Source organism: Hyla sarda, chromosome 3 (assembly GCF_029499605.1).
Source record: "Hyla sarda isolate aHylSar1 chromosome 3, aHylSar1.hap1, whole genome shotgun sequence".
Classification (NCBI taxonomy): Eukaryota; Metazoa; Chordata; class Amphibia; order Anura; family Hylidae; genus Hyla; species Hyla sarda.
In genome coordinates, this window is record NC_079191.1 from 252,980,086 (window position 1) to 253,004,651 (window position 24,566).

Sequence of the window (24,566 nt, forward strand, 5' to 3'; positions counted from 1 at the left end):
ATCCAGACTATTCTGTGTTGACACCTTTCATCGATTTTTCTCTTCCATCCACACCCAGGGAGATTAGCTACAGTGCCATGGGTTGCAAATAGAGATGAGCGAATTTACAGTAAATTCGATTCGTCACGGACTTCTCGGCTCGGCAGTTGATGACTTATCCTGCATAAATTAGTTCAGTTTTCAGGTGCTCCCGTGGGCTGGAAAAGGTGGATACAGTCCTAGGAGACTCTTTCCTAGGACTGTATCCACCTTTTCCAGCCCAACGGAGCACCTGAAAGCTGAACTAATTTATGCAGGAAAAGTCATCAACTGCCGAGCCGAGAAGTTCGTGACAAATCGAATTTACTGTAAATTCGCTCATCTCTAGTTGCAAACTTCTTGATAATGTTGCGCATTGGACAAATGCGCAACATTTGTTGCACAAATGTAGATCTCTGGAGATGGACTTGTAACCTTCTTGATATTTTTCAACAATTTTGGTTCTCAAGTCCTCAGACAGTTCTCTTCTCCTCTTTATGTTGTCCATGCTTAGTGTGGCGCACACACCGACACACAATGCAAAGCCTAAGTGAACTCATCTTTTTATCTGCTTTCAGGTGTGATTTTTATATTGCCCACGCCTGTTACTTGCCCCAGGTGAGTTTAAAGAAGCATCACATGCTTGAAACAATCTTATTCTCCCATAATTTTGTCCAGCCCATTTTTGGAGTGACATTATGTCCAATTTGCTTTTTTCCCTCCATTTTTTGGTTTAGTTCCACTACACACAAATAAAATAAAAGTGTAAAGTAAAACATGTTTTACTGCAATCCTTTTCTGTGAGAAATACTTCATTTTCTAGAAAAATTTAAGGGATGTCAACATTTACGGCCTTGTGTGTGTGTGTGTGTGTGTAATATATATATTATACACACACAGTCAGTTCCATAAACATTGGGAAATCAACACAATTCTAACATTTTTGAATCTATACACCACCACAATGGATTTGAAATGAAACAAACAAGATGTTTCATTTCATTTAACTGCAGACTGTCCGCTTTAGTTTGAGGGTATTTACATCCAAATCAGGGGAACGAGGTAGGAATTACAACAGTCTGCATTTGTGCCTCCCACTTGTTAAGGGACCGAAAGTAATGGAACATTTGGCTTTTCAGCTGTTCCGTGTGTGTGTTTCCCTCATTATCCCAATTACAATGAGCAGATAAAAGGTCCAGAGTTAATTTCAAGTGTGCTATTTGCATTTGGAATGTGTTGCTGTCAACTCTCAAGATAAGAGTCAAAGCGCTATCAGTGAAGTAAGCCATCATTAGGCTGGAAAAACTAAAACAAACCCATCAGAGAGATAGCCAAAACATTAGGCGTGGCCAAAACAACAGTTTGAAAGATTCTTAAAAAGAAGGAACGCATCCCTGAGCTCGGCAGCACCAAAAGGAAAGAAAGGGAAAACAACTGTGGAGGATGAGCAAAGAATTCTTTCCTTGGTGACGAAATCCCCCTTCACAAACAGTTGGCCAGATGAAGAACACTCTCCAGGAGGTAGGTGTATGTGTGTCAAAGTCAACAATCAAGAGAAGACTTCACCAGAGTGAATACAGAGGATTCACCACAAGATGTAAACCATTGGTGAGCCTCAAAAACAGGAAGGCCAGATTAGAGTTTGCCAAACGTCATCTAAAAAAGCCTTCACAGTTCTGGAACAACATCCTATGGACAGATGAGACCAAGATCAACTTGTACCAGAGGGATGGGAAGAGAAGAGTACGGAGAAGGAAAGGAACATGATCATAAGCATCCCACCTCATCGGTGAAGCGTGGTGGTAGTATCATGGCATAGTGGGCATGTATGGCTGCCAGTCGAACTGCTTCTCTTGTATTTATTGATGGTGACTGCTGACAAAAGCAGCAGGATGAATTCTGAAGTGTTTTGGGCAATATTATCTACTCTGTCTGGTGATGTCTATGCGTTCCAGACTTCAGGCTGTAATTGACTGCAAAGGATTAAAAAGTGAAAGTTTGATTTATGATTATTATTCTGTCCCATTACTTTTGGTCCTTTAACAAGTGGGAGGCACATATGCAAACTGTTGTAATTCCTACACTGTTCTCCCTCAAATTAAAACTGACAATCTGCAGTTAAAGCACATCTTATTAGTTTTATTTCAAATCTATTGTGGTGGTGTATAGAGCCAAAAATGTTAGAATTGTGTCAATGTCCCAACATTTATGGACCTGACTGTATATATTAGAATTTATGTTTGTTTGTCCTTTTTTCAAAATCAACATTCTTTGCCTAGTATTTTACTCAAAATACTAATTTCTGTTTTGGGACTAACAGTTGGTAGCACACAGACAATAAGGTGAGATCCCTTGTTTTGGGAATCATGACCAAATATTACCTTAAGAGTTTACACATCCTAAATGATCTACTGCTAATGTATTGATGCCACAGGACCCAAAACTAGGAGACAATTGGTTGGCTGGTTCATCTATCCAATATTAAGAGGGACCACCTGAATGGTCACAATAACTCAATTTCCCAACCACTAATTTAAAAAGTATAACTAACTTTATTGAAATAGAGGGAAACATTTAAAATCACAGAGCACAATTATACCTATTGTTCACCTTGCAGTGCGGTATGTATAAGCACCAACCAACTGGTTGGTCACCGGTTCTTGTGACTACATATTGTGCAGTAGAACGCTAGCAGTCTATATTAGGGAGTAAGGCGCTCTGCTGATTAAAAACACACAAACAGCCCACATCGAAGTTTTGCCACTGCTGTGGCTTTGCCAAGAGGCTATAGGGCTATGCCACAGGTTTTAAAAAACACATGCCTCTTTCTGAGCTGTGGGGACCAAGGCTTAACACCCACATGGAGTTTCAGCACATAAAAGTTACAGTCACTCTTTCTATGCATAGTTCTGTCACCCAATTAATTTAATAAAAGTGTGGTTTTTAAAGGTTACACAGCATGGTTTCACTGTGCTTTGTGAACATGCTCCTAACGTTTTGCTCAATCAACTGTGCATCGGCAACTTCCTCGAATCAATTTCTTTACAGGTCATAAAGTACAGATTTCCTTTAAAAAAAAGTGCAGGTCACATATCACCCCCCTTTTCTTTTTTTTTATTTCTCCAGTCTTCCACTGGTAAAGTAAGCCAACTGATATGAGCCACTGTGTTAAATACAGAACACTTGAAGTCTGTCTAGTCTGAGTGTGCACTGTTTAGCTATTAGACTGTATTAATAAATCTATTTTTTTTTTCACAGCAAAAACAAAATCAAAACAAGGTTCCACTCTCTAGCAGATCACAGCAACTGAAAAAACCTTTTCTTAAAATGATAAACTTTAATGATATGCATTAAAATCAGTAAGCAATAGTAACTATAATTTGTGACATAATAGTGACAAATATCAAACCAAAGAGACATAGGTCCACAGTTTATTGGAGGGCACCTTGGGAGAAAATATATCTTGCCACACTGAATAATCCCTGTGGCTATACCAGTGTCAAAAATAAGCTATTATCCACTAGTAACGCATTCTCCATGGTACCATACACGTATAGATATTCAGGACCTATCCCCACACCATTTCGTCTATGGGGATGCAGTGCAGTATATTGTCCATAGCGTATCATGAGAGTGGTGTCAATCAAGTAATGGCATCCGCGGTACCAGAGACAATCTAAATATTTTTATCTCTTCTATGATGATTGTATCCGATTAGTTCCTTGAGAAACCCCATAAGCTGGGGGGAAACGCGTCGGAACGGACAATCGTAATATTTTACCTTATCACCTTTCTCACGTGGTGCGGGGATAGGTCCTGAATATCTATATGTGTACACACACACATACATTTTTTTACCAATGTATATTACAAATATACATATAATGGTATTATCTACATTATATAAAGTTTTTGATGACGACAGGTACACTTTAACAACTAGAGTGGTCTAGATGTGAGACTGGTTGATAGGTCAGTGCTAGGTATGGCATCACTGAAACATGTCAGTAAATGTGCGCAGGCCAGGGGAGCAATGATCTTAGTAAAACAGCACCAAATATGTAAAAGAAGATGAGGGATTATTAGTTAAAAGGGGGAAAACCCCTTTAAAACAATAAGGCTTTGTATCAGTACTTCTAAGCAAAGCGGGTCCAAAACATGGAAGAGATGCAATATCTGTCTGACACAAAACTGTTCTCTGATAAAATGAAAACTGAGCTGTGATTGGTTGCTTTCTGTCAGACAAAAATCAGACACTTTTCTTTTTTGGTCTGACATCGATAAATCTGGCCCTCTGTGTTCTACTCCTAGTTCTGGCTTACAAATACTCACGCAAAATACTGACCCAAACACTGCAGTGTGAGAGAAGCCTTTTTCTAGAACTTTACACCAATTTATATAAAAATAAAATAAATAAATAAATAAATCCTAAGGGGATCACACACAAACAATAGCACCCACTATGAGCAAGTCTGGGAAATTCTGTGTCAACAATTATACCATATGTAATATGTAGCTTTGTTATCACACAAGAATAATGTTCTGGGCTGCAATTGAAATAGTTGCTTTATTTAGTAAGACAACAACATATTTAGTGTTAAATAGGATCAAAATGAAGAAATTGTATCTTAAAGTCACAATGAGCTGACCTGCGGGCATTCATTTACACAAAGAATAGGCATGAGAAAAAAAACAATATATTAAAAACTAAACACACACACACAAACACTTCATCTCTACAGGTTCTGCCACAAAATCATTGGGAAACAGGTATCTAGGTTTACAATACTGACCTATATACAAGTGACCTCTCTAACCAGTTTCAGTGATCATGCACTGTCCTTGGTGCATCAGTGACTAGCGCCTGAACCTTAAAGGGGTACTCCGGCCCAAAGACATCTTATCCCCTAGCCAAAGTATAGGGGATAAGATGTCTGATCGCAGGGTTCCTGCCGCTAGAGACCCCCGCAATCTTTTATGCAGCACCCTCCTGTCTCAGCTGCATGCCCCCTCCCATAGGCTTGCAATGAGGGGGCGTGACGTCACAAGGGAAGTTACGATACTCTGGCCCAATGGTCGTGAGGCTTCAGAGACAGAGCCTCCAGCGCTAAATGCAGCTGAGACAGGTGGGTGCTGCATGAGAGATTGCAGGGGTCCACAGTGGGGGACCCCCGCAATCAGTCTTAGGGCCGGAGTACCCCTTTAAATTTACTTATCCATCCTTCTGTGAGAAACTCCATGAATTCTAGGTAAAACTATTCTGCTCCAGTTGCATTTTGCTTGAGCAGCACAGTGATGTCTCCTCCATCGTTCTTTACCCAACCTCAACAGACTTTTGAGCCAAATGGTTATGTTACAAATGTGTTTTCTTAACACCTTTTGTCAAACATATATATTACCTCAGAAGCAATATCATACACTAATACAGAAAATTGGGAAAGAGCGATGCCAGTTCTATGGAGTGCAGCTTTAAATTACTATTCTTACAGATCAGACTGAAACATCATGCAAGGGCAAGGGTAAGATAGAGCATGCAAAACTGGCAAATGTTACTATACAAGCTTAGTGCTCCTGGCACCAGGTGAAATACTGCATACTATACTTAATCCATTTCACTAGTCAAACTCACGATTGGTCAGAACCAATGGAGCAACCAGTGTCCACACATACAGAACAATACACACCCAGCTGGATGAAATTTTTACCCAAACTGATGGCCATTTGCTAGTCATAGTCTCGTAGGACGAGTCAGGGCTAGAAAGAGAGAGAAAAAAAAAGATACTTAAGTCAGTATGTGGTTTAACATAACATACATAAACTTACTTTTAATAATGACTGTTTATATTTCAAAAGGTTTTCTGGAAACTTTACATTCCTAGCCTATGCCTAGGATGATCATCAATACCAGATTGGTGGGGGTCTCGCTACAGCTGATTGAAGGGACTCCGGAGCTCATGCACAGCACTGAAGCCTCTCCATTACTTAACATACACAGTGCTGTACATGTCAGAGCTATAACTGGTATTGGAGCTCATCCAATTAAAGTAAATACACGGTGCAGCTATTACTGAAAGCGGTGCCTGGTAAAGAAGAGTGCAGGGCTTACACAAGCAGCTGATCAACATTGATGACAAGAGTTTGGTCTTTACTAATATAATGCTGATGGCCTTTCTGCCTATCCTAATATGTTTTGGCTTTGGGCTAAAAAATTTATTATGGGGCATTGAGGTTATGGGGTATTCCTCCTTTTATTTTCAGACCCCTAGATTTAGACTTTTTGACTTCGAATGATATTTTAATAGAAATGTACTCTTGTCTGTGCTTGTAAGATCCACTATTAGGGTGCTCTTACACGTAAGGTTTTTCAGAAGCAGTTTTTGAAGCTGAAACCATGAGTGAATTGAAGAAAGAATCAAAGTACTGTATACTCTGTCTTCTATACTTCCTCTCCTATATTATGCATACTTGGTTTTGACTTCACCAACTGAATCATAAAACTTAAAAGGGGCACTCCACCCCTAGACATCTTATCCCTTATCCAAAGGATAGGGGATTAGATGTTTGATCATGGGGGTCCCACCGCTGGGGACACCTGCCATCTCCCTGCTGCACCTGGCGTTCATCGGGTGCAGCGCCAGAGGCTCGTGACATCACAGCCACGACACGCTTGTGATGTAACGGCCACACCCCCTCAATGCAAGTCTATAGGAGGGGGCATAGACTTGCATTGAGGGGGCGTGACCGTGACATCACAAGCCTCTTCCCCACATCACCAGTCATCCCGGTGCATCGGATGTCTGGGGTGCCGCAGCCAAGATCGCGGTTGTCCCCAGTGGAGGGACCCCCACAATCAGACATCTTATCCCTTATCCTTCGGATACAAGATAAGATGTCTAGGGATGGAGTACCCCTTTAAACAAAACTGAAAGTGTAAGAGCACCCTTAGAACATAACCTTGTGAAGGCAAGCTAAGCTAGCCTTCTGCTTATTTAAAGAGGTATTTCCATTTTTGGCATATCCATATCTAATTGGTCAAATGGCTCTTGACAAATGTAAAATTGCAGCATAAAAGGTATATAAAACAAGACACTAATCATGTTTATATTTTCCACAAAACAACAAAAAGAGGACAAGAACACAAGAACACCACCTAATTCTGTTTCGCAGAGTGGTCACAGATTCTTTTTAAGACTAGTCATTGTTTAAGAATGTACCTCATTATGGCTTGTTATAATCTGTATCCTGTTTTAAGAGAGCTGACTCATTGGTCTGATACACAAATACTCAAGTCTCACATGTCAGAACATGAACTATAGAAATGTCAGGACTTGTGAAAGAACATCACAAGGGTCAGCATACAGCCAGTTTGCAAACAGTACAGTTCATGTCAACTCAAATGTTAAATAACACACCTGTACCAATTGGTAAGGGTCATCATAATGTAAAGAGATGCCAGGAAAAGCATGAAGTGAAAGAATGAGTAGCTGTAGGTAACCCCGTCCCGCTCATTGTCAACAGCACGGTGCACATCATCAGGATCCCCCAGGGAACCGTCACTTCTGCTCCCATCTTCTATCAGTGTAGATTCATCACTAGTCAGAGTCAGTTTGTTCACCTGGCTATTAGTTGATGTTCGAATGCTATGTAACAAAGCCAAAGTAAACAATAATAAAAGAATGTTTAGGAAACGAGGAAATACTTGTTTTTGACAATATATTGAAAAAATATATATATATCAAACAAGAGCATATACCTAGAGTATAAGACGCAGAGCAAGAAGAGAATAAGTCCAACAATTCCCTGGGCATCCCACCACTGCACTACCTGAACTTGACCTGGAGTGGTGGTAGAGTTGTAGCCAATAATGCTAAGCAAGCTGGGATTGCATTTACGATCTACAAAAGAAAGTAAAAAATAAATAAAAAAATACAACAACATTAAAATGTGTATCCACTAACACCTGCTTAGCTGGAAAGACTGTTCGGTACCGCATATAATGTACATACCAGGCTCATTGGTCATGGCAGACCAAGTCAGATACATAGTGTAAATGGTTATCACCGAGGACTGTAGCAAGCCAGATCTGGGTTGAGATTCCTACAAATGAAAGTTAGAATAAGTGATATGCTTCTAGAGGTTGGCAAGTTACCACCTTAAAGCGTACCCGTCAGAACCAACAAAAAAAAAACAGTTTTTTTAATATATCACTCAGTACCTAATCCTGACCATGTACATCTACATCTAATTATTATGTGTCTAGCACCTTTATTTTTTTTATTAAACTTCTAATTTAGCTCACTAGTCTGAATTTCTCTCAAAGGGAGGGGGTGTGGCCTCACTGTGCAGGTCTCCGCCCCCTCGCTCAGTATGCTGTCTGCTCACATCTCCCCTAGCATAAGCAAAACTACAACTCCCAGCTTGTCCTCACTGACAGTAGCGGGACACAAGATGACAGTGGGATGAGTTTTCCTCCAGCTGTGAGCCGTGCGCTCACACCTGTCAATCAAGGAAGTGTGTCCATGACATAGGTGATGCTGCATGGACACAGCAGGACTAGTATGTGTCCAAGCAGGTGGGGGGGGGGCAGTTGTTTGACTGGGTTTTTCAGTATGAAATAATGAAAATGTTCTAATGAAAGCAATTGCGAAACCTATTGGTTATACATGCTTTACAACATATCACAAGTTTTTGTATCTGACAGTGCCCATTTAAAGTATCTGTCATCACAAAAACTTTGTACATGTGAAAAGTTTATATTGGTTGGGGTCTGGCTGTTCTGTGTCAGGATGTTCCAAAGACTTGCATTATGAGACCTTCTCCTTGCTCTTTCTACTGATGAAAACAGATAAAAAAAATTATGTAAACCATGTTATTTTCTGATGAAACATTTCCTTTAAAGTTTAAGTTAAACATTTTTTTTTATACATTTCTTGGGGATATTTTTTTTTCTAATTTTCCATTTTACTATATTTTATCTCTATTTCAAAAAAATTCTGAAATCTTGCAGTTTTCATTCTGGCCACTAGGCCTAATAATAAGCTGATAATTCTTGTTCTGTAGAGATCACTTTTCAGCATTCTCCTTTTTATCATCCCATGCATGATTAACTCCTTCCCGACCCATGACATACATGTACATCATGGGTCAGGTGGGTGGACATGAAGGAGGCCCGTGGGTCGGGTCCGCGTCATTACCAGGGGCATCCTCTGCTATCAGCAGCTGACATCTGCCAGTAATGACGGACATCGAAGGTCGCTCCGATGTCTGTCTTTTAACTGGTTAAATACCATGATCTATACAGATCACGGCATTTAAACATTAAAAGGGGTACTCTGGTGGAAAACATTTTTTTAAATCAACTGGTGCCAAAAAGTTAAATAGATTTGTAAATTACCTCTATCAAAAAAATCTTAAAGGGGTACTCCTGTGGAAAACATTTTTTTTAAATCAACTGTACCAGAAAGTTAAACAGATTTGTAAATTACTTCTAGTAAAAAAATCTTAATCCTTCCAGTACTTTTTAGGGGCTATATACTACAGAAGAAATGCTTTTCTTTTTGGATTTCTCTGATGTCACAACCACAGTGCTCTCTGCTGCCCTCTGCTGTCCAGAGCAGGAGAAAATCCCCATAGGAAACATATGCTGCTCTGGACAGTTCCTAAAATGGATAGCAGAGGTCAGCAGAGAGCACAGATAAATCCAAAAAGAAAAGAATTTCCTCTGTAGTATACAGCCCATAAAATGTATTGGAAGGATTAAGATTTTTTTTTAGTAGAAGTAATTTACAAATCTGTTTAACTTTCTGGCACCAGTTGATTTAAAAAAAAAAAAAAAAAAAAACGTTTTTTTACCGGAGAACCCCTTTAACCCCTTAAGGACCAGACCAATTTTATTTTTGCATTTTCGTTTTTTCCTCCTCGCCTTCTAAAAATCATAACTCTTTTATATTTCCATCCACAGACCCATATGAGGGCTTGTTTTTTGCGTCACCAATTGTACTTTGTAATGACATCACTTATTTTCCCATAAAATGTACGGTGCAACCAAACAAATATTATTTATGTGGGAAAATTGAAAAGAAACCGCAATTTAGCAAATTTTGGAAGGTTTTGTTTTCACGCTGTACACTTTCCGGTAAAAATAACATGTTTTCTTTATTCTGTGGGTCAGTACAATTAAAATTATACCCATGTTATATGCTTTTCTATAATTGTACCGCTTTAAAAAAATCTCAAACCCTTTTAACAAAATTAGTATGTTTGAAATTGGCCTAATTTGACCACCTATAACTTTCTCATTTTTTCCATATATGGGGCGGTATGAGGGCTCATTTTTTGCGCCATGATCTGTAGTTTTTATCAGTATAATTTTTGCTTAGGTTTTACTTTTTATAAAAAATTTTTAGAATAAAATGTGACAAAAAATCAGCGATTTTGGACTTTTTTAAATGTTTTTACGTTTACGCCGTTCACCGTACGGGATGATTAACAATATATTTTAATAGTTCAGACTTTTACGCACAAATTTTTTTACCTTTTTATTTAAAATGTATTTTAATTTTTTTATTTTTTTTACACTTTTTATATTCATTGCAATCAGTTGATTGCTAATACTGTGCAGTGCTATGTATAGGACACAGCACTGCTCAGTATTCTCGGTGATCTTCTGCTCTGGTCTGCTCCATCTCAGACCAGAGCAGAAGACCCTGGGAGACGGCCGGAGCCAGGTGAGGGGACCTCCGGCCGCCATGCTGGATGATCGGATCCCCGCGCCTAAATGTACGTCATGGTGCGTTAAGTACCACGTCACCATGACGTACATTTACGTCCATTGTCGTTAAGGGGTTAATGGGTGCAGGTCATGTGATAAATATGGAAAAAACTATTTATGAATATTTAAGAATATAAAAAATCCCTCCCCTAATAAAAATACAAATCACCCCCTTTTCCCATTTTTAAAATAAAACACTGTACAAACAAAATAAAATACACATATTTGGTATCGCTGCATGCGTAATTGTCCGAACTATTAAATTGTTATGTCTCTGATCCTGCACAGTGAACAGCGTAAATGCAAAAAAAATTCCAAATGCCAAAATTGCTTATTTTTTGGTTACATTAAATCCCTCAAATTTTTTTTTTTTAAAGTGATCATAAAGCCAGAACTACACAAAAGTGGCACAAAAAAAAGAAAAACAAACCCTAACACAGCTCCGTAGTGGAAAAATAAAAAAAGTTATATAGAGTGGAGAACATGGTAATGAACAAAGTTTATTTTACATTTTTCAAGGTTTACATTTTTATTTTAACCATAAAACAAAACGAAAATTATTCAAGTTTGGCATCATTGGAATTGTACTGACCCATTGAATAAATATGGCAGATTTACCGTATTGTGAACTCCCAAAAAATTGCCGTACAAAATTGTGCAATTCTATATTTTTTTAACTTTGCCTTTTGCCCTACAAAATTTATTTCTGGCTTTGTAATAAATAATAAGAAATAAATAAGGATGAACAGTTCATCTCATCACTTCCACAAACACTTACTGGGAGGAGGGGCACTCACAAAGCAGTATTATACGTCTGCATGATTGACTTTAAAGGGGTATTCCGGGGTTAATTAACTTTTAACTATCCTGCCCATTATGAATAATTATGCTAGTTCTACATTTACTTGCTATACCGCTCTGCTGTGGATCGTCTTCTTTTTCTTCATTATATGGTCCCCCCAGATCTAGTGTTTCCTTTCAGGTCCTGATGACGTTCGTCTCACAATCCTTTGCGACTCGAGGCGGCAGCTGGTATACGGGGGCTTGGCTATTTCTTGTATTTCCTCACAAGCCAGCCCCCTGATGACGTTTGCGGTCCATCTATACCTCCTGACATGCCGGCGTCCCGTGATCTCCGCAATCTGCGCAGGGAACACCGGCATTTCAGGACGTACAGATGGACCACAAACGTCATCAGGGGGCTGGCTTGTGAGGAAATACAAGAAATAGCCAAGCCCCCGTATACCAGCTGCTGCCTAGAGTCGCAAAGGATTGTGAGACGAACGTCATCAGGACCTGTAAGGAAACACTAAATATGAGGGGACCATATAATGAAGAAAAAGAAGACAATCCACGGCAGAGTGGTATAGCAAGTAAATGTAGAACTAGCATAATTCTTCATAATTTCCAGGATAGTTAAAATTTAGTTTACCCCGGAATACCCCTTTAATACACTGCTTAAAAAAATAAAGGGAACAGTTAAACAACACAATGTAACTCCAAGTCAATCACACTTCTGTGAAATCACACTGTCCACTTAGTAAGCAACACTGATTGACAATCAATTTCACATGCTGCTGTGCAAATGGAACAGACAACAGGTGGAAATTATAAGCAATTAGCAAGACACCCCCAATAAAGGAGTGGTTCTGCAGGTGGTGACCACAGACCATGTATCAGTTCCTATGCTTCCTGGCTGATGTTTTGGTCACTTTTGAATGCTGGCAGTGCTTTCACTCTAGTGGTAGGTAGTGCAGCTCAACCAGGATGGCACATCAATGCGAGCTGTGGCAAGAAGATTTGCTGTGTCTATCAGCGTAGTGTCTAGAGCATGGAGGCGCTACCAGGACACAGGCCAGTACATCAGGAGATATGGAGTAGGCCGTAGGAAGGCAACAACCCAGCAGCAGGACCGCTACTTCCGCTTTTATGCAAGCAGGAGGAGCACTGCCAGAGCCCTGAAAAATGACCTCCAACAGGCCACGAATGTGCATGTGTCCACTCAAACGGTCAGAAATAGACTCCATGAGGTTGGTATGAGGGCCCGACGTCCACAGGTGGGGGTTGTGCTTACAGCCCAACACCGTGCAGGACGTTTGGCAAATTCGCAACTGGTATCCTGTGCTCTTCACAGATGAAAGCAGATTCACACTGAGCACATGACTGAGTCTGGAGATGCCGTGGAGAACATTCTACTGCCTGCAACATCCTCCAGCATGACCGGTTTGGTGGTGGGTCAGTAATGGTGGGGGGTGGCATTCATTTGGGGGGCCGCACAGCCCTCCATGTGCTTGCCAGAGGTAGCCTGACTGCCATTAGGTACAGAGATGAGATCCTCAGACCCCTTGTGAGACCATATGCTGGTGCGGTTGTCCCTGGGTTCCTCCTAATGAAAGACAATGCTAGACCTGATGTGGCTGGAGTGTGTCAGCAGTTCCTGCTAGAGGAAGGCATTGATGCTATGGACTGGCCCGCCCGTTCCCCAGACCTGAATCCGATTGAGCACATCTGGGACATCATGTCTCACTCCATCCACCAACAACACGTTGCACCACAGTCTGTCCAGGAGTTGTCTCATCAGGAGCATGCCCAGGCATTGTAGGGAGGTCATATGGGCACGTGGAGGCCACACACACACACACACTACTGCACCTCATTCTAAATTGTTTTAAGGACATTACATCAAAGTTGGATCAGCCTGTAGTGTGGTTTTCCCACTTTGATTTTGAGTGTGACTCCATATCCAGACTTCCATGGGTTGATAAATTTAAATTCCATTGAAAATGTTTGTGTGATTTTTTGTCAGCACATTCAACTATGTAAAGACGAAAAGTATTTCATACAATTTGTTCATTCATTCAGGTCTAGGATGTGTTATCTTAGTGTTCCCTTTTGATCAGTGTACTATGTACACATACACAAAACAATCCCACATGAGACCCCCTTTATAATCTAAACTTGTAAGAACATACCTGAATTTTGGGTAGAACAGACATTATAGAAGCTCCCATGCACAGTAGCAAATTGACACTGATAAATGCTTTATTTTCATAGCAGCCATCGGGATGAGTGTAGTAGACATAGAAGAGCACTATAGCTACTAGGGACAGGGCATAGTTAATACCAGTTGCTGACAGCAGAGCTGAGGAAACAAGAAAGTATGCATTAGACAACAATTGTCACCGAAGACAGGTTCTGTAGATGTCTCAAAAATCATTTTAAATAAATTACTGTTACCGGTTACTTGAGCCCACGATGGCACCCTTGGAGAGACCGCCCCCTCATCCGCGGGACAGGAAATAGGAACAACTTGCATATAAGGATGACACAGGCTGCTATTCCCCAGTTCTTAAGCAAGTATCAAGGAGTAACAACCAGAATCGCCAACAAGTAGCACATTAACTAGAATCTTATGAATTTTTTTTTATATATTATAACATGGAACGTGGGTGCCGTCGTGGGCTCAACAAAAAACAATTACCGGTAAGAGTAATTTATGTTTTCCCTATAGCCCATGAAAGCACCCATGGAGAGTAGAATTGAATAGACTATTTACGGGAAGGGTCTACAGCCTGTAAAAGGTATGAGGTGAACTCCAAGTGGCCGCTCGGCAAATTTGTAACATCCAGACAAAGGAATTCTCTTTCCCTATCATTTTTTATGATTATCACAGAATGAGGGTAAGGTAACAACTTGAGTCCTGTGGGAGTCAGAGACCACCTTAGGGAGGAAAGCTGGATCAGGAGACAACACTACCCCATCATCCAAAATAGACAGATATGGTTCATTAATGGAAAAACTAGCGATTTCTCCAACCCATCTGGCGGACGTGACCGCCAACAGGACACAAGTTTAAGGGTAAGAACTTTCAAAAGGTAATTCAGTCAATGGCTCAAATGGGGCTTTTGTAAGACTATTTAGAACAATAATTTAAATCCCAGGGGGAATAGATGGTTTTACTACCGGAGACATCCGGACTGCTGCTTTAAGACTTTTTTTTATAATCAAAGAGGGCACTAAGGGCAGATACTTGAAAATTTAAAGTGCTAGGTCTGAGATGTTTATCTAGACCTGCCTGCAGAAAATCTCGGATTTTCTGTAGGAATTATCAACGCGTCCACGGCCAGAGCCCGAGGATAGCGGGACTTGGCGATGAAGCCGGGAACCTGCCGGATTAGGCGGGATGCAAAGAGGTTCATGTCCAGGGTCCCACAGCGTTCGCAAATTTCTGAACACCTCCGGGTGGAGAGACCACTCTCAAGGGGCATGCAAGGAGCAACTCAAAGTGGAATGTGGATCGCCAAGATGGAGGGAACCTGACGTTCCACCCAGAGCAGAATCCTGGTCACCTTTGTCATTGCAGAGAGGCTGCGGGTGCAGGCGCAAGTGCCGATTGAGAAGCTTCAAATCGAGAATCGGACAGACCATTCCCCCTTTCTTGGGAACGAAGAAAATATTTAAATAACGTTCCAGGGACGGAACTGGAACGATTACCCCCTGAGCAAGAAGGGTGTGGAGCGCAGAGTGAAAAGCCGCAGCCAAGGCAGGAGAGCGGGAGGACGGGATTGGAAAAAACAATCCCGGGGAAAAGAACCAAACTCGATAGCTGCCGGAAACTACATCCCGAACCCAGGAATCCTGGACCAGTGCAAACCAAATGTCCCAAAAGAGAGACAGGCCACCACCCACCCAAGAAGATGCGAGTGGGGGTGCTCCTTCAGGCGGAGGGAGGCTTGCGGGTACCTGGCTTGGCGGAAAAGTGTCCAGAACGGCCGCATCAGCATTCCAGGCCTTCAGCCACATAGAGCGGCAGATAGCTACCAAATTTCCAGAAGATGCCGAGCACAGATAGTCACCAGCGTTGGAGATCTGGAGGACCAGGTCAGCCAAATCACCTGGAGGAGCCCCAGACAAAACACCCTGATGAAGTTGGGAAGCCCAGGCTAACAACACCTTGGGCACCCAAGTGGCGGCGAATGCCGGAAGCAAGGATCCTGCTGCTTTAAAATGCAAATTTTGGCAGATTCTCAATCCGCTTGTTTATGGGGTCCTTGAAAGAAGCCGCATCAGCCAGAGGAAGGGTAGTGGACTTGGATAGGCGAGAGACCAGAGGGTCCACTGTAGGCGGGGCAGTCCATTTGGAGACAAGGTCCTGGGCAAATGGAAACATAGCCTGCAGCCGTTTTGACCCCTGGAAGCCTTTTTAAGGATGCTTCCAGGCTGCGTCCAGTTCTTCGGTTGGACATTTAAAAAAAACAAACAGATAAGTCAGCCAAACCAAAACTCCAAAATGGAACAAGCTCACCCAGGTTCCTGTGTCCTGATATCAGCTGGAACAGCAGCGTGCAGAGGTGGAGGTCCTTTGCAGAGAAGGAGATCCCTATGTCCAGGAGCAGCTGGAGGAACAGCAGCGTACTGGTATGAAGAAGGAGGAGACCCTCGATGACGTCACCAGAAAGGGAGCAGCCGTCCCTGGGGAGTTCATAGACTCCCATAGGCAGAAAGGCCAAAGGGTGAGGGAGACATGTGACCCCTGCTGCGCGCTAAGCCAGAAGAGGCCGACCACTGACCTCTCGTGCGTGCGCTAGCAGGGCATTGAGAGGGACACAGGAGGAGAGGCGTAGCACCTGGACCGCGCAAAAACAGTGGGTGGAGCTATCTTCAGGAAGAGCAGGGCCGAAGCCACGGACTAAATTTATAGCCGCCGCCTGCGGCCCCCACTCCCAGGGACGATGTGCTACCGAGAGGAAGACTGAACCCCGGACCCAGGGTACATCCCTTGTGCTTAATGGTGGCATGAAGGGGTTAATGGTGCATACTCCATGTACCATGCCCCTTCATCGCAAGTGGGGGGGTCAGGCAGAGCCATGCTCCTGTTGCCCCAACCTAAATTAAATAACAAAGAAGACAAAAAAATCTAATACTCTAGAAAACTAGGGGAGAAAAAATAAGACCAGGTCTGGAGAGCTCCAGACCTGTGTCTGCCTCCTACTGACACTAAGCTAAAACTGATTAGGTCAGAGTCAGTGGGTGGGGTATATCCTGCCAAGAGGGGCCGACTTCATTTTTGTTAATGCCTAGTGCCAGCCTCCTAGTCGCAGCGAGATATACCCACTGTTCCTGTGTCTCCCAATGGAGCCAAACGAAAAAAAGGTGCATATCTTTTCATTAAGGTGGTTTCACATATGGCAATTTTACGGAAAAAAAAGCTAGAAAAAAAAACATGAATTGTGCATATGTGTTTTTCAGTTGTGCAAAATGCTGCATCCGGATGTTATCTGGGAGAAGACATGCAAATGCTTTACATTGGTTTAGAATTAATTAATGCTAACATTTTCTATAACTTGCGGATTACATTATTGTTGCCTGCAATGGGAGATCTGCTGAAAAATCGCAGAGATCTAAAGAGCTCTCAGCAGAACATATAAGAGTGTGATACAGTGCTTGGAACATGGAGATCACCAATGTTGCAGCTCACGGACCTGCACCAATATTTGACAATGCAAATTCAGAAGAGAAGATTTTCTAATATGGAGTTGTTCTTATGTCAGATGCTTATGTGCCTATCATAATGCTAAACATTAGTACAGTGCTGTAGTATATGGACTAGTAGATGTTTCTACACACGAGTGAATAAGTGTAGCTCACCTGCATACCAGCATCGAGAATTTCCTTCCTCCATCTTTTCAACCCAGGATTCATTCCAGGAATGGGCAAAGTCAATCAGCAAAACAAGCTGGATAAGTATAAAGCAGAATGCACCGCCCATGCCAACATAGAACCACACTAGAAAAAGTAAAGTACAGGTATTATAGTTATCTGTATAAGAGACAAGAACCAGGGCAGAAAAAAAAGCACAATTTTCATCACAACATCCATATAGATGATTAGATATATTTAACCCTCTCTCTGTAAATAACAGATACTACATGACTGGTTGCTGCCTGATGTGGTTATGTAAACTAGAACTTTATAATACGCTTCCATCACCATGCACTGATCTTTGGGACCATAGCATACATGAATGAGGGAGCTGCAAACACATTTTTCTTATCTATAGAGCTGACCGGCTCAATCCCGCAGCAGTTGTCACACCTGATACAATGTTTTGTGTTCTGATAAATTAACCTTGCATCTTCAGAAATGCCATTGGAATCTGATATGCCAGTTATTTTCAGCCAAATCTTTAAATCTGTGAAAATTCCTAGAAAAAGCAAAAAGGCTTACCGGTTGTGAAAGGTCCTTCAGGGATGAAAAATGCTCCAACAGTAATTCCAATCGCTGCCGCAAATTTAAAGAACCAAAAGCTGCAGATAGAAATGTCAGACATCAATCATCATCTAAAGTAATGTAGGTCTACAGAAAAAAAAACAAAAGCAGTTAACCATAAGCTAAGAATCCCTTCCCCCCCTGAAACTCAGAAAACACAGGAAGATCATATATTCTTCCCATTACACCTCACATTATAGGGGTTGCGTCATGGGGGTTGTATCCCCAAGCGATCAGCTGATGTTCCCTGGGTACTAATTGTGGCAGCCTGATCATTTGTTTTAACAGAGAAATGTGCTATGATACAGCGGCCACACAGAAGAATGCCTTTGTATTACAAGAAGCTGCTTGTACAGAGCATCTCTATGATGTCAATAAATCCTAAAAGTACATTGACCTTAATGGGTAGCAATATCAGCTGCAGAAAATATGCAGCAGATCCTATATGTGTGAACCTCCCCCAATATGGAATGAGGGTATCACATGGGTTGTCTTCATGAGACAACCACTTTCAGGGCATCACAAAGCCTTTTTTAGACCTATGAATGGCATGGCATTTCTGTAGGCACAGAATTGCCCTCATTTACTAGTGTTGGGTCCTATTTGTTGTACATTTAATAATCCAAGTGTTCATTTCCCTAGTTATTATTAGCGTTTGTGTAGGTTTTTTGATGCAATTTTGGCGCACACTGGATTTTTTGGCGCATACGGGAAAAATTATAATTCTAAATTAATAATTGTACACACATTTCAACTCACAAACAGCACATTATTTGTCAACAGTAGACAACTGTATTGCACACTGTGTGATGCCTACGTGATCATGCCATGAAAATGAAAAGGCACATGGAGGTAAAGTATCACCCCACAGAAGGCTGTGGAGATCTGTGTTATTAGAAATATTCCCATTAACATGGTGACTTATAGATAGGTGATGCAGCAACTAATAGATCTGCTGTTTATGAATCTAGAAAAGCTGGGTGATAACCTGTAATGGCAGCACATTAGTTGTCATTTCCCTCCACATTTTATAATTCCGCTTATTTTCAGAATAAACATGTGTCTCACCCGTTATGCACCGCAGCACGTGGATCCTGGCTACTCTTCACTTTAATCATAACAAGGGAAAAAAGAAGGAAAAACATGGCCATTCCAAAGCACACACGATACACCGCTTTATATCCAACCAGCACATCACAGTTCACATGTACGCTCACTCCTGGAATTGAAGATCCCATTCCTCCCTCACAGAAGCCAGGAATCTGAAAAGAATTGTATTAAACATTGTTAACACAAAACCATACTTATTTGATTTATACAAAGTCTCCAAGATAGAACCAAGTCATCAGAGGTTCTGTGGTGGAGAAGAGGGGAAAACGGATTATTCTGGGACACAGTCTTACCTTTTTTAGATGCTCCTCCATTCCAGGCATTAACATCACACAAGCAACTCCAACCCCCAGCAGTAAAAAGAATGCATAGATGAGTCGGGTAACTGTGGAATTGTTCCCACTTGGGCAGCAGCGACAAAGAAGACATGGTGCACTGCCACAAAGGCAAGGAATCTGAAAACCAAAAAACGTACACCATAAGCGTACTTGTCATTTCAGGACTTTTTAGCATAAACTGTCACGTGTGCACATGTACAGGAGGAGCACAATTTCTGGCCATTATATAACTCGTACATGATACAGGGACATCCTGATCCCCTATATCACATACATGACATGACCGTACAGAGGTCGTGGAGGGAGTCCAGCTATATGTCATGTCTTGGTCATGCAGCTTGTTTACATGATCTCCACAAGTGGCCAGAGGGCGGTCTCCTTCTTATGTGCCCAGTTATGTTTCATCGGCGCCGTGCTGGCATCTACTGTCTTCAACGCCCCACAAAGTCATTGCAGGACGCCGATGGTACCCATGGCCTCCGATGTCATGGCTACTGAAGCCAATCAGACTCTGTCTAAGATCTGCTATGCTATGCCTGGCACCCTCACATCTGGAAGACTAGGTAGTGCTCCATTTCCCCTCATTTCATATAATAGTAACATGAAAACGAGGGCAATTGGCTATATGAAATGAGGGAGAACCGCTGCAGGAGGGGGTAATCTAGGCTGTATGAGGGGAAACAGCTTTATGAAATTCATATAGGCATTCCCCTTATATAGCCCATTCCCCAAATATCCCAATCCCATCCATGTCATGTGCATTGATTTGTATATGAAATGGGGAGGAGTAAACTTAATTCTTCCTCTCTATATCAAGTAGCTGCCAGAGCAGGTAGTCGCATGATTTTCCTAGAGCCCAAATGGAAATATCGCAATATACAGCAATAATCGCGATTTGATTGCAACATATCATGCAGCCCTAATATTGGTCACCCTAAAAACATCAACTCATCTGTGGAAAAATTACAGCTCTATAAATATGGCGATGCACATAAGAAAAATAAAAAAACTTACCAAACTTAACATTTCTGTTAATACTGCCCCTGTTAATTAAAAGTCATATGTACCCCAAAATTGTGCCTCAAAAAACGGTAACTCATCCCACAAAAAAACAAGCCCTCATACAGCTCCATTGGTGCAAAACTTAAGATTGAAAAAAAGTATATTAATTTGGTATCACTGTAATTGTACCAACCTTTAAAGTAAAGTAAACATGTCATTGTACTGCATGAAGAACAAGATTAAAGGGGTACTCCGGTGGAAAACGTATTATTATTTTTTTTTATCAACTGGTGCCAGAAAGTTAAAAAGATTTGTAAATTACTATTAAAAAATCTTAATCTTTCCAGTACTTATATTTTGGAACACATAGCTCTCTGCTGACACCTCTGGCCATTTTAAGAACTCTCCAGAGTAGGAGAAAATCCCCATAGCAAACATATGCTGCTCTGGACAGTTCCGAAAATGGACAGAGATGTCAGCAGAGAGCACTGTGCTCATAATGTCAGCAGAGAGCACTGTGTTCCAAAAAGAAAAGAATTTCCTCAGTAGTATTCAGCAGCTAATAAATACTGGAATGATTAAGATTTTTAATAGAAGTAATTTACAAATCTGTTTAACTTTCTGGCACCAGTTGATAAAAAATAAATAAAAAAATAAAAAAAAAGCTTTTCCACCGGAGTACCCCTTTAAATGGAGGTACTGCAGTCTTAGGCTGGGTTCACACTACGTTTTCTCCCATACGGGAGAGCATACGGCAGGGGGGAGCTAAAACCTCGCGCTCCCGTATGCCTTCGTATGCGCTCCCGTATGTCATTCATTTCAATGAGCCGGCCGGAGTGAAACGTTCGGTCCGGTCGGCTCATTTTTGCTCCGTATGCGCTTCTACAACCGGACCTCAAACTGTGGTTGACCCACCCTTAGACACTTATCCCGTATCCGCAGGTTCCGTACGGGGACCCAGCATTACTGATGCTCTGCGCGGCTAATGCGCATGTTGTTGGCACGCCCCCTCCATACAGCTCTATGGCATAGATGGGGCTTGAGGCACAAACGCTGCATCTCTGCCTCTACCCTAGAGATACATGGAGGATACATGGATGCTGCGGCCGGCCGGCCACCTGCACAGGAGAGCCGCGGCAGAGCAGGGGCCCTGTACAGGAGATCGCGAGGGTCCCAGCGTTCGGACCCCCTGCGATCAGACACTTATCCCCTACCCTGCGGATAGGGGATAAGTGTCTAGGGCTGCAGATCTCCTTTAATTGGGCACTCATTAAAACTAATTTTTGCTATTGCACTCCTTATGGTAAAGAAAAAATATTTCTAATATACTTAGTTTTCTATGTTTTATTTGTGTACAAAAAAAGCTGCCACTCTGTCTCCCTACTTGTCCAGAGCACATTTTCCCCCATCTTTTTCACAGACTTTGGACTCCTGCTGGCCTGGCAGGAAAATGCTGAGGGGTGTGTGCAGACTTAGCCAATCATAGCTCATCTCACACACTGAACTGCTCTGGGCTGTGTGTAGCAGAGTGAGGGAGGAAGTTCTCCCCTGTATGGCCTCAGATGATGTCACACCTGCTGAGTAACGCCCCTTCCCAGTCTGTGAATATGACTGAGACTAAGCAGAAAATACAAAGCAATATCAAGGTAGAAAACTAACAAATAACAAAAATAAAGGCAGGAGGTGGTTTATCATGATGGGGCAGTGAACTGGGAGGATTATAAAATGTAACAAAATCATGACAGGTACTCTTTAAAATTTTCTATACTCAAATGTTCCATAGATTTTACTTTTATAACTTTCCAATTTTTTTTTTTCCATACACTTTCACAAAATTTTACTGGGAACCACCAAGATCTTTTGACACGCTCCCTGTTGGATTGAAGGCGTTTTCTAATCCTTTCCACTGATACAACAGACAGCTCTCTGGTTGAGCTTGGTAAAATCTGTAAAATCACTTACCTGCAGACTCCTTTGCGTTTTTACACTCATGTCAGAATTTGCTTTACGAGTTAATCCAATGATTTTTTTTCCAAGAAAATTGACAGATTCTATAGCAATTTCCATCAAAATGAAACACATTATCACCAGAGGTGATGGATGACTGGGCTAGCACATATGGGTATAAAATCTTTTTCTTTGTTTAAAGGGGTACTCCCCTGGAAAACATTATTGTTATTTAAATCAACTGATGCCAGAAATGTTTTACAGATTTGTAAATTACTTATATTTAAAAATCTTAATCCTTCCAGTACTTATCAGCTGCTGTATGCTCCACAGGAAGTTTTTTTCTTTTTGGATTTCCTTTCTGTCTGACCACAGTGCTCTTTGCTGACACCTCTGTCCATTTTAAGAACTGTCCAGAGCAGCATATGTTTGCTATGGGGATTTTCTGCTACTCTGGACAGTTCCTAAAATGGACAGCAGAGAGCACTGTGGTCAGACAGAAAGGAAGTTCAAAAAAGAAAAGAATTTCCTCTGGAACATACAGCAGCTAAGTACTGGAAGGGTTAAGATTGTTTAAATAGAAGTCATTTACAAATCTGTATAACTTTCTGGCACCAGTTGATTTAAAAAATAAAAAACATTTTCCAGTGGAGTACCCCTTTAAAGCATTTTAAGACTCCTTTGCTACAGGACGGCAACATCCAAGACATACAAAAGAAGTACATAACAGTGCTGGAAAAACGCACCTCATGTAAACTGATGCATTTCGAACCTCAAGGGCCAAACGGAGAAACCCTCAGGTTTGAAACGCATCAGTTGACGATAGCACTTTCCTGGCTTTTCCGGTTTGTTATGAAAGATTCATCTCGCTTACAGATTTGTTGAATTGGCGCAAAAGCATTTTAGATTCCCTAGAGTAAAGAAGCCATTGGTTTTTGGTTTGCTGCACTCTGTGCCTCGTCCTTTGATTCCATGATAATGCCATATTCCTCAGAGGTTACAGCAGTGCTTTCCAACTAGATTGCATCCAAATGTTGCAAAACTACAACTCCCAGCATGCCCAGACAGCCGAACACTGGGTTTCAGTCAAGTATGAACAAGGGTGGTGACATGAGGATCCATCAATGACACATCCCACAAGCCCACCATATTCTGGAAAGTGACAAAGGATATTAGGGGTTAACAGACCACCATGTAAAGGTGCATGTAAAATACATATATGACATATAAGTTCCCCCTTGTATGTATGTGAAGGAATAACAGCTGACAGGGCAGGAGCCTAGTCATTGTCACATCCTCCACAGCACCACAACACCCCCTCCCATGCACCACACAGCAGCACAGCCCGCCCCCACTGGAGACCCCGATAGTTACCCAGCTGGCAGCAGAGCAAAGGCCGAGGACGCCCCCCATTGTGGCCTCGATGTGGTACAATGTAAAATGGTGCCCCTGAGATAGCTCCTTGTTTACAACCCACTAGTAACACTACGTCATTTCCGTTCGTGCTTTCCTTGCAGCCAGGATGAGGAGAAAATCCACTATAGGAGTAGGCATAAGATGACGGCCATTTTACTGGAGACCTGGCTGTAAAAGGAAGACGCGGCAGAGCTGTAAGGACGCCTAGAGGAGACACAATAGAGCCGAGACACCTCGTTCTCTTGTGTGCGGGTTAAGGAAGCTTGTGAATCACGTGATGTTCTCAGCTAGGTTTCGTTCAGCCCGATGATGGGTGACGTCACTTTACTGTACTGTTGCGGGGAAATGACTGAAAAGTGTGTTGGTGAATAAGTGGGGACATTCCTGACAATATTGGGATAATTGGCTGCAATGCTGAGCACTGTCACTAGGTGTCAGTACATATTTTACACGCATACGGTGTCCATTTTAGGACATCTTCAGCTGTATCTCCGTCAGGCAAAACAGCGTCCCGCCTCCTCCCTCTGACCAGTCGCCATCAGTTGTCAGCCTCAACTCCGTCCTCCGTCAGGCAAAACAGCATCCAGCCTCCTCCCTCGGACCAATCGCGGTCAGTTGTCAGCCGCAATTCCGTCCTCCGTCAGGCAAAACAGCATCCTGCCTCCTCCCTCGGACCAATCGCCATCAGTTGTCAG

At 42.0% G+C, this 24,566-nt stretch overlaps 1 protein-coding gene across 1 annotated transcript; it reads right to left on the bottom strand.

Moving 5' to 3' along the window:
• Nucleotides 1–4,566: 4,566 nt before the first annotated feature.
• SERINC1 (serine incorporator 1) lies at nt 4,567–23,988 on the bottom strand. The gene is made up of 10 exons (XM_056566457.1): nt 23,830–23,988; nt 19,462–19,623; nt 19,127–19,320; nt 18,017–18,096; nt 17,438–17,575; nt 13,762–13,931; nt 8,025–8,115; nt 7,772–7,913; nt 7,431–7,658; nt 4,567–5,772 (listed from the first exon to the last, which is right to left on the bottom strand). The coding sequence occupies exons 1-10, from the start codon at nt 23,866–23,868 to the stop codon at nt 5,634–5,636; spliced, it is 1,383 nt and encodes a 460-aa protein (XP_056422432.1). The 5' UTR covers nt 23,869–23,988; the 3' UTR covers nt 4,567–5,633.
• Between the last annotated feature and the right edge of the window lie 578 nt (nt 23,989–24,566).

Excerpts from the sequence above, each read along its gene's own strand:
- SERINC1 (XM_056566457.1), bottom strand. The coding sequence starts at position 23,868 with ATGGGGGGCGTCCTCGGCCTTTGCTCTGCTGCCAGCTGG. Across the intron at positions 19,321-19,461 it reads TGGAGGAGCATCTAAAAAAG|ATTCCTGGCTTCTGTGAGGG; the intron begins GTAAGACTGTGT and ends AATTCTTTTCAG. Across the intron at positions 8,116-13,761 it reads CTGTTCTACCCAAAATTCAG|GAATCTCAACCCAGATCTGG; the intron begins GTATGTTCTTAC and ends TTTCATTTGTAG.